This window comes from Malaya genurostris, chromosome 3, assembly GCF_030247185.1.
Source record: "Malaya genurostris strain Urasoe2022 chromosome 3, Malgen_1.1, whole genome shotgun sequence".
Classification (NCBI taxonomy): domain Eukaryota; kingdom Metazoa; phylum Arthropoda; class Insecta; order Diptera; family Culicidae; genus Malaya; species Malaya genurostris.
In genome coordinates, this window is record NC_080572.1 from 64,797,776 (window position 1) to 64,815,546 (window position 17,771).

The window sequence follows — 17,771 nt, forward strand, 5'->3', positions numbered from 1 at the left end:
ACCTTATTTCATTTCATTTATAAAGCTAAACATTTCTAACAGCCCTAGTTTGTTCAAAACACACGGTGAATAATATCACCGATCCAATTCCGGATTATTGATCTAAACTTTATTTATTAGCAGAACGATTCAAGTACGAAGTACGAGTAACTGGTAAGCACACTACAATAATGAAATCATTCCCACATCAATCTTAAATCAATCAATCGCAGGTAACCTTCATTTCAAATTTGTTTGATCCCATACACAACCGTCTAAGCAAGCGCTCGAATTGTTTGTATTTGCATATTTTATGCATAGCATTGATCGCAAGGGCAATATTTAGGATAGCACATCACGGGCAACCGAATTGTTTCTCACACCCCAATCAACAGCTTCTAAAAGTAGCAAATTTGTGTGGAAGATCGATCCCAGAGTGAATCAGTTCCACATGCTGGAATCGAAAGATAAAATTTCCATCCAAACGATTTTGGCCCTCGTCGCTGTGGTGCTGTTCCTACCCCGTATTCTACATCCACTGTTTGGAAAAATATTCGGTCAGAGACAACCAGTCTCAGTCAGAATCTTTCAAGCAGTTTTACTCTCAAGGCTGTTACAACTGGAGACTGATCACACTACTAGTGCGGTAGTAGCTAATTCAATTTCTGCGGTGTTATAAGCTTTTTAATCGAATGTTTTCGCTTCAACGCTTCTCTGTTATTTTAAATATAAATATCTCATCAGGACAAGTTACCTGGACTTCAACAAGGTCAGGTTCAGTCACATCTCAAATTATGCTATTATAAAACAATCCTTTCGTATTTCTTCGTGTTTGATTACCTTTCCTACGTCTACGGGAGAATCTAAAATCAATGGGACGAGAAATCCTTTCGTTTGTGATAACAACAGCTGCTAGTTCGGGCAGAGAGAAATGATGAACGTGACAAATGGAACGAAACCTGCGGGTGATTCGTAATAGTCTAGCAACACAAACAACACAGGCATACCAAATAAATCAATAAAACCATTTACGGAATGCAATAAGTTTTCTAATCATTCGTAAACTCACATTATCAAGGCCCGAATTGGGAGACAACCACCGAAATTATCATAAATTTGAACAGAACTGTCTCGCTCAACAGCCGAAGAAATAGCTGTGAAATCAAACCAAAAACCAATTTTCACGCTGGCGCATTCGAAACCCGCTGAAACTGTTTGATGGGCGCGCAGAGGAAGGAAAAGAACAGATAATTTGTGGCAGTCATCAAATTAATCAGCTTTACGATTCGGGTATGGTTTTCTCACTGATTGACGGTAATTCTAGGTTCGTTGGGCGCATCAGCACCATAAGCATAAATTCACCGGTGTTTGGCTGCCTGTGGCTTACCGGTTACCAGACGGAACAGGTGGAATTTCACCGTAGGAATCGTTACAGACCTTCATGAATGTTTTCAGAGAAAATTAATTGCGATGGCAACTCATAGCACTTTAATACGATTTCAAAGCTGTGCAATGTGCTTTTGTGTTAACCAACTAATTTCAGCTAAATTGATATTAATATCCTTATTTATTCATGGCAAAATTTTCATATGGATGCAGACTTCTTATGATCTCAGTTTTGTTTTTCGTGTAAACATGAGAATTTACTCTCAATAGGTAAGGCAGATAAAAAACAACAGCTGCAAAAAATAACATTATCTAAGAATTATCGGACCGCAATGGCAATTAACACTTTCGAACAAAGCTGTAATCATCAATTCATCACCACTGATTTTCTTTCACACATTATCAATGGAGATTTTGGCTCGTGAAGGGTTTATAGAGTGATTTTTTGGTGGTATCTTTTTAGCAACACTGTTTTTGTCAGAACACGCATGAATCAAAAGTTTCAAAAATAGTCGCGTAACCTGTTTTCGTCATAATTTTGAACGTTGATAACTCAGTCATTTGTTGATGGATTGATATAATTTAACAACCGATCGATTCGGAAACTTTCAACTTAAACATATTTGGCAACGTCGTTTCAGTATTTCAATAGCATACTATTGAAAAAATGGATAGAATTGACCTATGTTTTCATCCACCAATCCCAGCTGATCAAATTGACGTCATTTCCTTGTTCGGCATAGGAGGCTTTGCGTCATGCATAAAAACACTGCATCATTCTGCGTAGTTCGAAGAGGAATCTATAAATATATGCTGCAAATCATTTCTTAATTTCAGTTGATGCTTGACTGTGAATGAAACAAATAGCTCGTCAAGTGAGGTGATGACTAGATTGTAAATGCGTTCGCTCGTTGGATTGTCGCTTTTGCTAACTCTTCACTGTACGAGGCTGGGTGTCAATTTGAAAAAAAAAATGCAAAAATAACAGCGTAACCTTTTTTTGTCATAATTTTAAACGCTTAGAACTCAGTCATTTGTTGATGAATTTATATAATTTAACTACCAATCGATTCGGAAACATTTAACTTTAACTTATGCGGTAACGTCGTTTAAGTATTTCAATTGCATACCATTATGGCTGCGTCCTGTTGTTTACACTCTTCTCTAACCACTTGTGCAGTTGTTTATTCGTTTTCATTAGTTTGTTTCGAAATGCGTGGACTTTCAGCAGAACAACGTCGAAAAATTGTGTACAAATGGTGCACAGAACGCGGACTGTCACTGAGAAAGATAGCGAAAATGGAAGGAGTAAGTGAAAAAGCCGTGCGAAATGCAATCAGGAAGTTCAGTGAGGATAACACCTTTGAGGATAAACCGAAAACGGGTCGAAAAAAACGTCATGCTCACCCTCAGTTGGATAAACGTATACTGAAGGCGTTCGAGCAAAAGAAGGAGGTTTCAGTTCGGGATGTGGAAAAAAAAGTGGGCACTTCGAAGTCAAATGATCTTCGTGCTAAAGAACGTTTTAATCTTCGTACCTATAAGAAGCAGAAACAATTAAAACGTAGTCCGAAACAAGATTCTTGCTGGAAATTTGAACTGCATAATCTTGGACGACGAAACCTACGTGAAACTCGATTACAAATCCTTGCCGGATTCACAATATTATACGGTGCGAGAAGGGCAAGTGTTAAACCAGTCCGAGACATCGATTGAAGTCGAAAAATTTGGTAAGAAAGTTATGGTCTGGCAAGCAATTTGTAGCTGCGGTAAGATTTAGAAACCCTTCATCACCCCCTGCTTCAATGAACAGCGAAATATACATCAAGGAATGTTCACAAAAACGACTTCTACCCATGGTTCGAAGCCACAAGGATTCTGTTGTCTTCTGGCTAGATCTTGCTTCTTGCCACTACTCGAAATCAACGGTAGAATGGTATACTACCAAAAATGTCACGTTTGTCCCAAAAGACACGAATCCGCCAAATTGGCCACAACTTCGACCAATTGAGGAATTTTGGGCACATCTTAGGAAACATGTCTCGGCAGCCGAAACCATTCAACAGTTCGAAAATGATTGGAAAAAAGTGACAACGGAATTTTATGAGGAACGTTTGCAAAATGGTGCGCCAGATAGTCTACAATGGCTAAGTAGCAAATATTGAGAATAATATTCTGTTGTTGTAATCTAATATTATCAGTATATCGAATAAAATTTGAATATCTAACACTTGTGAATTATTTACAGCGAAATCAAAGTGCGTCCATACTTTCTGGGACAGTCTTTAGATGCAGTGCAAAAGCTACCAATGCATCCCAAAAAAGTCACTGTTTGATGTACATTGTGGGTCGGTGGGCATCATCGGGTCGTTTCTCTTCAAAGGCGACGATAGACGGAACGTTACTGTGAAGGGTGAGCGTTCCCGTGTGATGATCGATGATTTTTTTTTCCAAAATGGAAGAATTGGACATGCCTGACATGTGGTTTCGACAAGACGGTGCCATATCCCACACGGCACGCGAAACAATGAACAAATTGAGAGCCGTCTTTGGTGAACAGTTTGTCTCAGACATAAACTCTCTACCTCATATAGTTTAGAACGATCCCATTGTATGCAAACAAAAAAAAATTACATGACTTTTCCGTGTCTTTACAGTGAGTTTTGGAACATGATTTGTCACTTAAAATGAATCTTCATACTAAGCTGAGTAATGTGAAGATATCACACAATTCATATGAACAGTAAAAGCAAATCAAATCAAATTACGATCGATCACCAGCAGCAGGGATGCTAGATGTATTAAAGAATGAGCCATTGTTCGGATCTGTCGATTTTCCTTTAATAACATTTTCTACAAATGTCAGATGGTTTTGCAAAGGTTTTTTTCTGCTTTGAATTTTCTACGAAAATAATGCATGTGCTGATTTTCAGCTTCTGGACTATACTTTGCAAAACGTTGACCTTTTTGGCAACATAACGTTTTGAAATGTTGGAATTTCGGAAGAAATTACCTTTAACCTTCGCTGCCACCTTCCTACATGCTGTTCCCGGCTTCCTTGGAAATTTGCTCTTCTTAATTTAAAGTCAACCTATCCTGAAACCTTTTTAAAAATCCTAAAATGGTAGAATAACAGATTTGCATAATTTCCTCTAAAATCGAAGTCGGATTGCTCCGGATTTTTCTTCTGGACTTCCAGCTGGGCCTCATTTTCATCTGGACAATAACAAACTGTACAACTACGCAATTCTGAAACTAAAAAAGTTACAGCCAGTTTTAGATTTTATTTTTGCGGCAATAATTTCGAGAGCACCCTTTAAATAGTCATTGTGGAAAGAGTTCACAGTTATGGAGTGACTGCGTAGCATTGAATTTTGAATTTTGATCGATGATACTGAACTGATAGAAACATTGGACTATCACCAGCTGTCTACATTGTAAACATTGACCACCAAAACAATACAATCAGTAATGCAGTTATTCCTAATTTGGGAATCAGTAAAATGTGACCATGAACAAACCAATTGATATTTAATTGCCCCCATCGAGCGTACTGTTTCAGTTGATTTACTACATTGTAACTGCGCCCATCTCGATTCCTTTCACCGGTGAGTCACATCGAGCATCGTTAATGTTATCAATCACGCATCCGCTGAACGAACTAATAAGTGTTTCGGATTGCTTCTCACAGTCATGCTGTCAAACTTTTCGACGCTTATCGCGTCTTCATTCTCATTCACATTCGCATGATTAACAGATTTGTTTTTTTTTTTAATTTCAGCAATTCATCACGTTATAGAACGTTTTCTGAACGATGGCCAGTTATCAGATGGGACCACACACTCACGCCATCCCGATGTCGCTGTTTCGTGAAAATCGGGAGCGGGTAGTTGCGGACTTACGGAAGTTGCGCAACTTCGAGCCTCGTGCCACAATACTGTTGCAGGGAGGCGATAACATTAGCCTGTATGATACGGATGTGGATTACGTTTTTCGACAGGTGAGATATGGCATGGGTTTTGGCGAATCCGTTTAGCAATACTGTGTGAGGTATTTGGGTAAATTAAATAGGGATGTAATCCCACTGAAATAATGCAGTAGTAATGCAGAATGACTTTTCGCTGTTTGGATTCTAAGCATTTAATTCTTGCTAATATCTGCATCCGGAATTATAAAACTGAAATGCTTCAGAAATAATTGCAAGTGAATCTTCCGTATTCGTCAGAATCGTTATTTTTAATACTGATCCTTTTTTACTGCAACGTACCTCAGCAGTTTATGAAGTGATTACACTATAGACACTCTGTTTTCCTCCTGCTGTCCGGTTCAAACCGCTAAATAACCAGAGATGTAACTCGATTATCACCATGCTGTCCGCAGCTCCGCCACTTTAGCATCGCGACGCCATTATCGCCATCGGCACAATACACACACAAGAACTCATGAAACTCGAGGTTTCCTGCTGCCGCATTGCAACGGGGGACGGAAGCAAAACAGTTGACGATAATTGACCGCGAGAGGGGTTTGTTTGGACTATTTACTTGGTGATTATGAAGGACAGAGAGCAGGAGCGACTAGGGTAGTCGGAGCGTGCAAATTGAAGTGTCTAGGGTGGGTCTTTTGAGTACGAAAACAAAAACATACCAACCAAAACATTGCGTCATGTGGTCTTATCTAATGACAACACATCGCGTCAGTTTGCTTTATCTGATGACAGATGTGTTTTGACATTTGATATGACTTGTTGAAATGTTCCATGTCTATTGAGGTCAAACTCATCTTTGTGATCTGCTGGATTGATTGTAACTCACATATGATCGAATGAGCTTGGCTTCCGAAACAAGCGATCCCCTGACGCACAAATACAATGTTGCCATACTTTTGGAACATGTTGGACTCATTGTTCTGACGTGGGCTCGGATGACAGATCATACCTTCGCTTCTCAATGTTTAGTACCTGTTATTCCTATTTTTTCCAGTAGCTGACAATCAAATATTGATGCAAAAGGAAGTCATCTGTGGGTTTTGAACACCTATCATATCTGATTAATCGATTCGTACTCAAAGTATTACCATCTGGCGATTGTTGAAAATAACGAAACGAGATACACCGAAACCTCCATTTAGGGTAAAGTGTTATAATATGGCCCCCTTAAGAAATCATTGAGATAATTCTAAATGTACTGATATATTTTCTTCGATAATGTAAGTATTTGCAATACGCCTGAAGAACATAATTTTCAATGATTTCAGTAGAAGTGATTAGAATTGATTGATACAAACACATTTTTCAAAACGACCACATTCTCAGTTTGTCGCTTGCCGTAGGCATAATGTTCCAGCAACAACAAACCAGTGGTATGCCCCACAACAATGATGCAATATGCCCCTTGAAATGTCGATATAGAAGAAAAGCAGATAAAGAAGATATTCTTTGCATCAGAAATCAATTTCATAAACAATTAATTACAATTGGAAACCAACATTTTTGATCCTCCCAACGCTAAATTTTGTTTTAATAACCGTTATAATCCTTTAGAACAATATTTTAACTCAAGCATGGCTTTGTTTCTCTGGATTTTAATACAGTAAATAAAGACATTAGCACTGCTAATAGTTAATAACTAAGTAGCAACCGACTATTAGATGTTTTATATGGTTAAAATGCTTGTTTAGTTGAATCAAAACCTTACATCGAAAAGCTGCCCAATGATATTTTCAGTTTTTTCATATTTTCCAGCAAACAACAACTGCCAAACTTGCATAGCAGAAAAATCTTACGAAAAAATATTGTTAGTGATAGAACTTTTGTTTAGAAAAATTTTGAATACCTAAAAAAAGAAGGGGGCGTTTTGGCCAGCAAGGGCGCTTTATAATACTTTCTCCTACGAACTAAACGGGGTATCCTAAATCGAGTTAGCTCGTAAAAAAAGTGTACGTTATTTGGAATTTACTTCGTAAAAAAATTTACGACATTTGGGATTCGGTTCGTGAAAAAAACTTTACGATATTCGAAATTTAATTCGTAAAAAAAGTTTACGTTATTTAGGATTCGATTCGTAAAAAAAAGTTTTGCCAGTGAATATTATAAAACCTAATCATATGGCTGCTTACGGAATTCATTTGAAAATTAGGAGCCGGAAAACAAAGTTTTAGGTTGATCCGAAATCCGAGGTGACGACTTCCGGTCAATTGATGTTCATTTGAAACCCTTCTAATGTGGGTATTTTCTGAACGGGATCGAAGAGCATATGCCGAAAAGCTACGTTGAGGCCGTTTCGAAATCCAAGATGGCGACTTCCAATTTATTGATATTGCTTGAAAACTTACACTATGGGTATTTTCGGAAAGGATTTAAAAAGTAGACCCTGGAAAACGATATTTGGGGTCGTTTCTAAATCCAAGATGCCGACTTCCGGTTTAATTATATCTACTTTTCAAACCTGTTTCCAAAATATGAATATCAATAACCTTAAATTTTATTAATTTGATGCAAAAACGTCTTTTCACGAAGAAATTTCGTTAAAAAATGTACGTTATTTGGATTTCTGTTCGTAAAACATGGTCTCGTTATTTGACAGTTGATTCGTAAAAAGAGTTACGTAAAAGAAGGTATCGTAAAATAGTATATGTAAACGAAGGATTAGGTGTATCAGATTCAAACAAAATACGCTATTTTCAAACGAGAATACGGCAGCTTTAAACAAACGTTGGTTCTTTCCAAAAAAACCTTTGTTGAATCAAACCAGAATGTTTATTGTCTTAATGACAACAAAAATTTATTAGAATTATCCGCAATTCATTGTTACAATTTTTTTCGTAGCGTGAAATATGTGAAAAATTGTGTATCGTGAGGCTAGTAAAGACTGTCCCAGAAAGTATGGACGCAACCAAAAACCGCTGCCATTTCGCAATGGTTCAGAATCTGTCAATTTTTATGGCTGCGGCTTGTTGTTTACACTCTTCTCTAACACCTTGTGCAGTTGTTTATTCGTTTTCATTAGTTTGTTTCGAAATGCGTGGACTTTCAGCAGAACAACGTCGAAAAATTATGTACAAATGGTGCATAGAACGCGGACTGTCACTAAGAAAGATAGCAAAAATGAAAGGAGTAAGTGAAAAAGCCGTGCGAAATGCAATCAGGAAGTTCGGTGAGGATAACACCTTTGAGGATAAACCGAAAACGGGTCGAAAAAAAGGTCCTGCTACCCCTCAGTTGGATAAACGTATACTGAAGGCGTTCGAGCAAAAGAAAGAGGTTTCAGTTCGGGATGTGGCCAAAAAAGTGGGCACTTTGAAGTCAAATGTTCTTCGTGCTAAAGAACGTTTGAATCTTCGAACCTATAAGAAGCAGAAACAACCAAAACGTAGTCCGAAACAAGAATCATCTATCAGGCCGAGGGTTCGAAAGCTGTACAATACGATTCTTGCTGGAAATTTGAACTGCATAATCATGGACGACGAAACCTACACGAAACTCGATTACAAATCCTTGCCGGGGCCACAATATTATACGGTGCGAGAAGGACAAGTGTTAAACCAGTCCGAGACATCGATTGAAGTCGAAAAATTAGGTAAGAAAATCTATAGTCTGGCAAGCAATTTGTAGCTGCGGTAAGATTTCGAAACCCTTCATCACCACTGCTTCAATGAACAGCGAAATATGCATCAAGGAATGTTTACAAAAACGACTTCTACCCATGATTCGAAGCCACAAGGATCCTGTTGTCTTCTGACCAGATCTTGCTTATTGCCACTACTCGAAATCAACGGTAGAATGGTATACTACCAAAAATGTCACTTTCATCCCAAAAGAATGAATCCACTAAATTGCCCACAACTTCGACCAATTGAAGAATTTTTGGCATCAACGAAGGCACATCTTAGGAAACATGTCTCGACAGCCGAAACCATTCAACAATTTGAAAACGATTGGAAAAAAGTGTCAAAACTTGTCGCCAAGAAGTCTGTTCGGAATTTAATGAGGAACGTTCGCAAGAAGGTGCGCCAGCTAGTCTACAATGGCTAAGTAGCAAATGTTGAGAATAATATTCTGTTGTTGTAAGGAGTGTATCGAAAATAAGTTATCCACAAATTTTTCTATCAAACTATGATACAAAACGATATTTTATTAAAATTAAAAATTGATCCTTCATTGTACGAGATTACACTTGAGAATAATGAAAACCGGATGAAATTTAAGTTATTCCTCCACGAATTTTCGAACTTTTGATCGAACGCTCTTCATCAAGTTCCGGACAAATGTTGCATCGCATTTTTTGGACGGATGAGCCCAAATTTTTTTGAACTCCTGCATGTTCCAGCTGCCCTACCAGTCTTCTTGAAGACCCTCTTCACGATTGCCCAGTAACGTTCGATGGGTCGGAGCTGAGGGCAATTTGGTGGATTGATAATTTTCTCAACGAAATTTATACCCTTTTCCGCAATCCAATTGAGAGTGGTTTTGGCATAGTGAGCCGACGCTAAATCCGACCAAATTAGTGGAGGTGTACTATGCTTCTTATATAAAGGCAGCAATCTCTTCTGGAGACACTCAGATCGATAGATTTCTGCATTTATAGTTCCGGTAGTGTAAAAAATGGTTGACTTCAAACCACAGGAACATATTGCTTGCCTTACCAGTACCTTTTGACCGAATTTCTCCACTTGAATCGACCTATCCGCATCGCTCACATCCTCCCTAATGACGACAGTAAAGTATTGTGGACCTGGAAGGGTTTTTGAGTCCTCCTTTACATAATTCTCATCGTCCATCAAAACGCATGCATCCAGACACTGCAAAAAACGCGAATACAATTTCCGGGCCCTTAATGCTGCTCGCTTCTTCTGTTCTAAACTTTGTTTCGAGATTTTCTGCTTCTTGTAGGTCTTCAGGTGATTTCGTCTCTTGATACGCTGGATCATTCCGACACTCGTTCCTGCTTTTTGGCCAAATCACGTATTGACATTGATTTGTTCTTCATGATTAGAGATACCACTTTCTAGTCCAGTTTCGGGTTTTCTGCCTCTTCCTGGTAGCTCATACGAAGAATAGTGTTCCCCAAACTTATTAATGATGGTTTTAACACTGGCATGATAAATTCCAAACCGCTTCGAAAGTTTTCGCATTGGAATACCCATCTCACATAGCCATGTGTCCATAACCTTAATTTTCACATCCTTTCCAATACGCGGAATTTTGAAAACGCAGAATTTAAATCGCACAAACAAGTAAACAAACGAAAGCTGACAGTCAAACACACAGCATGCTGTGATCTGAGCATAAAAAACCATCACAAATACATGCGTACAACACAAATGTATGTGGATAGCTTATTTTCGATACACTCCTTAGTCTAATATTATCAGTATATCGAATAAAATTTGAATATCTAACACTTGTGAATTATTTACAGCGAAATCAAAGTGCGTTTATACTTTCTGGTACAATCTTTATGCTCACCTGGGTGCAATTTCATAATATCACAACAAGAAAATGTAACAAAATTACTCCAGACTTGATTTATTAAAAACTTTTTCCCTGTTTGAGTATTTTCTCTAAGGAAGAAGGAGTAGGATTGTTGTTAATACCATGTTTACTACGAAAACATTAATGAAATAGTGAACCTATTTAATCCACCTAGTGGTGTAATGATGCCTTTCTAATATCAATCATACTATATAGTACTGTGGTATTTCTTAAAATAATGTTCTTCGATTCTTGAAAGAATAATCGAAATCGGTTTGTTTGACCGTCCACTGATAAAAATTATCAATTGGAGAAGATTTGAGGTCGATTTGGAAAATTGTTTACGGTTTTTCTTTTTGGTATAAAATTTTTAACACACTTTACCCTATATTTTCGGATCCGGAATTCGGATTCGGATGAAACTTAATTCCCATAACTCCGGAATCGAAAATCAGAGCAAAATGAAATTCAGGAATTTAGTATGGGACCTAAAGAGCTTTGATTTGAATCTAAGTTTGTGAAAATCGGTTTAGCCATCTCCGAAAAAAGTTGGTGCACTTATTTCAAAATTTTTTTTGCGCATTTTACCCCATAATACCGGAACCGGAATTCAGATCCAAATGGAATCCAGAAATTTTGTATGGGACCACAAGACTTTTCATTTGAATATAAGTTTGTGAAAATCGGTTCAGCCATCAAAAACAACTAGTTCTTCTGTGAGCATATCTGCTGTTGGACGTTTGCAGTGTGAGTTTCGCTTCAAACAAGAGCGATTGCGTCATCCAGTTGCTGGTCGTTTGCATTGGAGAAAAAGAAAACGATTATTAAGATTACTTTATTGCAAATCGAAGGCAAACGTCATCAGTGTAGTGCAAATTTAGAATAATGTGAAGATTTCCACAATTTGACCGGAAATAAATCCCGTACAGTATTTTGATAGTTTCTTTCACTTAAATACCGAGATGTATGAAAAATTTGAATATATGAGCGATTGTGTTACGATCATATTTATATATTAGTGCTTTCCAGGACTCCAAAGCCACTAATGGTCGATTTCGGGACCCCAAAAGTAACGCAATGAACTTATTTAGAAAACTGTTCTAAACTAGAATACAAATAAAGTCCTCCGAAATCGAATGGTCTTTTTCATGGGTTACAGAATCTTAAACGGTCAAACGGTATCAAATCAATTAATTTTTATACACATCTCAAAAGCAGTGCTACGTCAATCTCGTGGCTATGTCGCTGACATTACCTAATCTTAGTTTATTAAATCATGAATTTTCTAGCCTCGTAATTTTCAAATCTCACGTAAAGTTCTGTTATACATGATGGATGCCTTTTGGGACAGCTGATTCAATGGAATTTCACAGGTTTCTTACCAAATGTGTACTTTTGGATTTTGTAACCATTGCTGTTTTCTTCGGACGGTCATTGGAAAAGACAATTATTCTTATTGACCTGACCAATGAAATGTATGCTATAAATTTTGTTAAACCTTTTCAAGAGGTTCATACTCCTTTTTTTTCATATTCCTACCAGAGTTGTCAACTTAGAATCTGTGTTTCATAAACTATAATCTACAAATATATCTAAAAAATCTGTCCTTATTACCTAATGTTTAAAATTTTAACTATCGGTATCTTTCAGTCTCGAAAATAAAAAAAAAACTCTTGTTCCAAAATTTGCACGAACAGAAAATAGAATGTGTAATTTATGTTCTTCTTTCCACCTACAGGAATCTTACTTCACCTATCTTTTCGGTGTAACGGAACCGGGCTGCTACGGCACCGTAGACGTGGCTTCCAGCAGTGCTACTCTGTATGTGCCTCGACTACCGGCAGAATATGCCGTATGGATGGGACCACTGCTGTCGCCAGAGGATTTCCTGAAAAAGTATGAGGTCAACGCGGTGTACTACGTGGACGAGGTAAGTCTCGTTGGTTACGTAATCGCGAAAGCAAAACAACATTACGCTACAAAAATTCACGAAATTATTCACGCCTATTGATCGTCTATGTTTGAAGTGAAATAACATTAACGATCAAATCTGAGAACTAACATAAACATTGCAGTTACCAAAATAACGGGGTGCCTTTTCATATCAGCCAGTGAAAGCGCCTGGTGCTGTTAGTATTTGATATCAAAAGAGCGCGAAAATAGAAATGCTCTGCGGGCGCCTCACCAGGGTGGGCAATGTGCAACGGTCTCTGCCTGTGCCGGGGCCTAGAAATATAAACGATAAAAATAAAAAGGGAAAAACTGTGTGAGGTAGACGTGAAACAAAAAGCATCCGAATAACACACAGAAACAACAGCGAAACATGGAAACAGGTGAAAATTATGAACGAACTGAGAAGACAACGACAAAAGAAAAAGAAAAAAAACTAAAGTAAACAAAAACAAATCTTCATTTCTCTTCACCGGTCACGCACTAGTAAGTCGACTATAGTGTTGCAACGAGTGTTTTCTTCTTCCTGCTGCTCGAACTGTAGTTTTCTACCATTTTGATGTAATCACAGATTTTTCTTTCACCGTACGTTAGCGGTACTACTAAAATACAGTACACAGTGCACAGTGGTTCAAAAGCGCAATTTCACGCTCTTAATTAATAACTCATAGGAACGTGGTTTTTTAGGTACAGTATCTTCAGCAAAGTTGTTCAGAATGATAGACGCCATCTTTTGGTAAGTTTTATTTATGTGATTAATCCCCCTAAAAGTGAGATAAAAATATTATTTTAGTTCAGAGAAAACATAGGGGCTAAGTTACTTCGACAAAGTTGTTCAGAAGGTTATTTCAAACAAATTTGCTGAAGGTACTATTCCCGTAACTTGAGTGTAATTCATGATATAATGTATTTTCTGAAAAGGGTGCCCTAAAACCAGTTTTTGTATGAAAACACATATATTATCAATTTATATGAGTTTTTCATGTTCAACAAAGTTTTTCATCATTAAAAACTACATAACTTTCTCAAACATACTATGCTGCTATCATTTCAGTTTAATGAAATAGAGCCTTTTTTCATGGTTTTTATTACAAAATTTCAACTTGTCTATCATCAAAAGGCGCAGAAAGGTGCAGATGAGACTACTTACATATTAAACTACTTGACAAGAGCTTTCATACCGTGGTTGAATTACTCGTCTGCGATCGTCTGCAGGCGAGATATGTTCTTTTCAAATATCCTTGTCCTTGACATTTGCAATGATAAGGTGCACTTCATGTCATATCAGACTTCAGTATATATTCATTACTATGGTACTTGCAACAAAATATGATTTTTTTTGCACATCGAAGTCTATAAATAGAATAGTTTGGTAACTGTTTTGTCACGGTTTAAAAAAAGCAATCATTAAATCGAATTAAGTTATGTCATTTTCTGGTAGAGAAAAGTATGATCAAAACTCATTTTTAGTTATTTGTATTTATTTTATGATCGCTGACAATGTTCTTAACCAGCTAAAAGACTCTTAGCATCATCCGACAGATTCTTCTTGGACTGTTTTGGCCATTCACGAATATTTGTAACCAATGGATCTGATGAAACTAATAACCAATTCATGGGATCCCGATTCGAAAGTGATCTGTTTTGCTCGCGTGTATAATACTCTCGAAATATGTATGAAAGAAACTTCTTAATCATTGTGAACAGTACAATATAGCAAGCGTTTATCGATCTCCACTTCAATTGATGAATGGAGGACATTTGTCCGCAGCAATTTTCTATAGAAAAACATACCAAAAAATGACATAACGTAATTCGAAATGATGATTGCCTTTTTTCAAAGCCGTGGCTTCTTATCTCACTTTCAGAAAACGTCTGGTATGATTACTAAACTTTTCTATTTGTAGACTTCGATGTCCATAAAAATCATTTATTGTGAAAGTTACCATGGTAACGAATATATACTGAAGTCTGATCTGATATGCAATGAACCTTATCATTGCAAATGTCAAGGACAAGGATATTTGAAAAGAACATATCTCGCCTGCAGACGATCGCAGACGAGTAATTCAACCACGGTATGAAAGCTCTTGTCAAGTAGTTTAATATGTAAGTAGTCTCATCTGCACCTTTCTGCGCCTTTTGATGATAGACAAGTTGAAATTTTGTAATAAAAACCATGAAAAATGGCTCTATTTCATTAAACTGAAATGATAGCAGCATAGTATGTTTGAGAAAGTTATGTAGTTTTTAATGATGAAAAACTTTGTTGAACATGAAAAACTCATATAAATTGATAATATATGTGTTTTCATACAAAAACTGGTTTTAGGGCACCCTTTTCAGAAAATACATTATATCATGAATTACACTCAAGTTACGGGAATAGTACCTTCAGCAAATTTGTTTGAAATAACCTTCTGAACAACTTTATCGAAGTAAATTAGCCCCTATGTTTTCTCTGAACTAAAATAATATTTTTATCTCACTTTTAGGGGAATTAATCACATAAATAAAACTTACCAAAAGATGGCGTCTATCATTCTGAACAACTTTGCTGAAGATACTGTACCTAAAAAACCACGTTCCTATGAGTTATTAATTAAGAGCGTGAAATTGCGCTTTTGAACCACTGTGCAGTGGCGCTGTCATGTGACCGCTTTGGACTCAAATGACCTCCGATACTGGCTGTTTGGCTGAGCATACACTCGTACCATGGATGCGACGCGGTGCAAGACAATTAATAGGCTAACTGGAGATCGATGCGGGACATTTCAATAATGGAAGTCTGAAGATATTTGCGGAAAACTAAAGAACTGCTACCCCCAGCAGTGACTTGAATTCATAAAACGTTTCAGTAGAAATATCCTAGTTGACTATTACAAAACAACACCACGGGTAACTTCAGGTAATTTAAGAAATGGGTAACAAGTCATAACTCCGATTTTTTATGTAACTTTGCACAAGTCTTCAGTATGGTAAACCATTTATTTTGCCCTTTTCATATGCACTCTCTTCAAATCGTTGTAGCGGTGTCTAATAAGAAAAAGTAGGAAATAACTTGGGCACTCAAATATTTATAGAGCAATTCTTCGCCAAATCGTCCCGAAATAGAAAAATTCTGGCACGACCCTTTCGGATTTGCATGAAACATTTCGTGTGTGATCGGTATGGAAAATAAATTATTTTCCACTGGTTTAGAGATTTTATTCACTCAAGAATAATTTTTGAAAAGGGTGCTTGTGTTTTTTTCGTCACATTATTTTAAAAAAATATAACTCGAAATCTACAGGTTCTACATAAAATTATGTGTAAGAAAAAGTTGTAAGTAAGCAATAAAAATTTGAAAAACAGTATACACTGAAAAAGATCTTTTTTGTTTCGATTTAAAAAAATATTTTTATCAGTTGCAGCTATGCTCAATGAAAAAGGCCATAGAAACCTTTTTCCTAAATACAGTCAGTTACAAGACATTGTCATATACCTCAATATCTAGAAAATGGACATTTCATGAGAATACGCCTTTTTTAAAAATTAGTCGGGGTTCTCCTTTGTATTTTTTCAATATTTGGAATCCTTATGAAAATTCTTCTTTGACATCAAGACGATGGGAGAAGTTGTTTCCGAGATATGTTAAAAACAAAATCGAAAAAGGCGGGTGGGTAATGTCAGAGACATAACTGGATGTCGTGAATACGAAAAAACTGGCACGCTCCCATCACTTTTCCGAATATCAGTTAGTTATTTGATTGTATGAATTGAGCAAGCTTTCCCCTTACTAATAGAGTTTTAAGCGATGCACCTACATTAAAGTACAGATTAGTTACATTAAACAGCTACTATTCTACAACTATATATTCCAAACTTGAAATAATTCCTTTTTAATTTGCTAATACAGGAGGCTAGGTACGACAAATTTGTAGTTTATTTTTATTGAAGCTATGAAGTTCGATGATATCTGATTCTCCTCGAAATTTCAGTACGAGACTATTGCAATGGCTCTGGTCTGAAATGTATCGACGATTTTCGGTATGCAAGAGTCATTCTAATAATAATAATGATAGTAATAATAATAATAATAATAATAATAATAATAATAATAATAATAATAATACAGATTAACCTGTATATATGGCAACCCTGTTTCGCATGGCATATTTTCACACGACCCCATACTAGTATAAAGATGTGTTCAACATCTTTAATGATAATCTGGGGCACTAAAAAGTGCCTAGAATTGTCACAATCACCAAGATCTGCATTTAGATCTGAGATGGTTCTCGTGTGTGTCTTGTTTCGGCAACAGTTGCTCAGAAAATGGTAGGAAAGCGACAAAATTCAACTAGTTCTTTATGATGATCTTTAGCACTGAAAAGTGCTTTGAATTGTCTAAAAAGCACTGAAAAGTGCTTTAAATAGGCCTTGCTGGACTTTTTGGCTGCCTTTCTACCGGTTTTCGGTGTCATCGTGCTGACGGTGTCTCGTGCCTTCAGAGTAGCTGCTTTAACTTAAATGATGCTATTTCTCACATGACATTTCGTTTTATACTTGCTACTGGCAGCGGTGTACGGACAGTCCCTTTGCCAAAATTCCTTTTCCTGTTCACAGAACGGGAAACATTGAAACGACAGGTCCTCGATGTTGCTCTCGTGTGTCTTGTTTCGGGAACAGTTGCTCAGCAAATGGTAGGAAAAATGAACCACTCAACTTTTATATGGATGCTCTTGTATAGATGCAAACAGCTCGCGTTCTGATTGGCTGGTGCTGTCATGGGTTAAATCAAATAGGTTTTTCAATAGTGTACTATTGAAAAACTTCAATGTTGTTGCAATACACGTTCAAGTTGAAAATTTTCGATTCTATTGGTAGTTAGATTATATAAATCCTTCCACAGATTACTGAGCTATGAGCTTTCAAAATACGAGAAAGGCAAACGCGGCTTATGAATTATCCTCTTTGATACTCGTTTATACCAAACATTTCAGGA

The 17,771-nt window shown here is 36.9% G+C and overlaps 1 protein-coding gene across 3 annotated transcripts in view; it reads left to right on the top strand.

Moving 5' to 3' along the window:
• Positions 1 to 17,771, top strand: part of LOC131437754 (xaa-Pro dipeptidase) — a 286,503-nt gene that overhangs the window by 191,287 nt on the left and 77,445 nt on the right. For all 3 annotated transcript variants that reach the window (XM_058607311.1, XM_058607310.1, XM_058607312.1), the window contains 2 exons: positions 5,147 to 5,365; positions 12,573 to 12,764. In XM_058607311.1, the coding sequence (XP_058463294.1) occupies positions 5,180 to 5,365; positions 12,573 to 12,764 (378 nt within the window). In that variant the 5' untranslated portion in view covers positions 5,147 to 5,179. The remainder of the gene's footprint in view (positions 1 to 5,146; positions 5,366 to 12,572; positions 12,765 to 17,771) is intronic.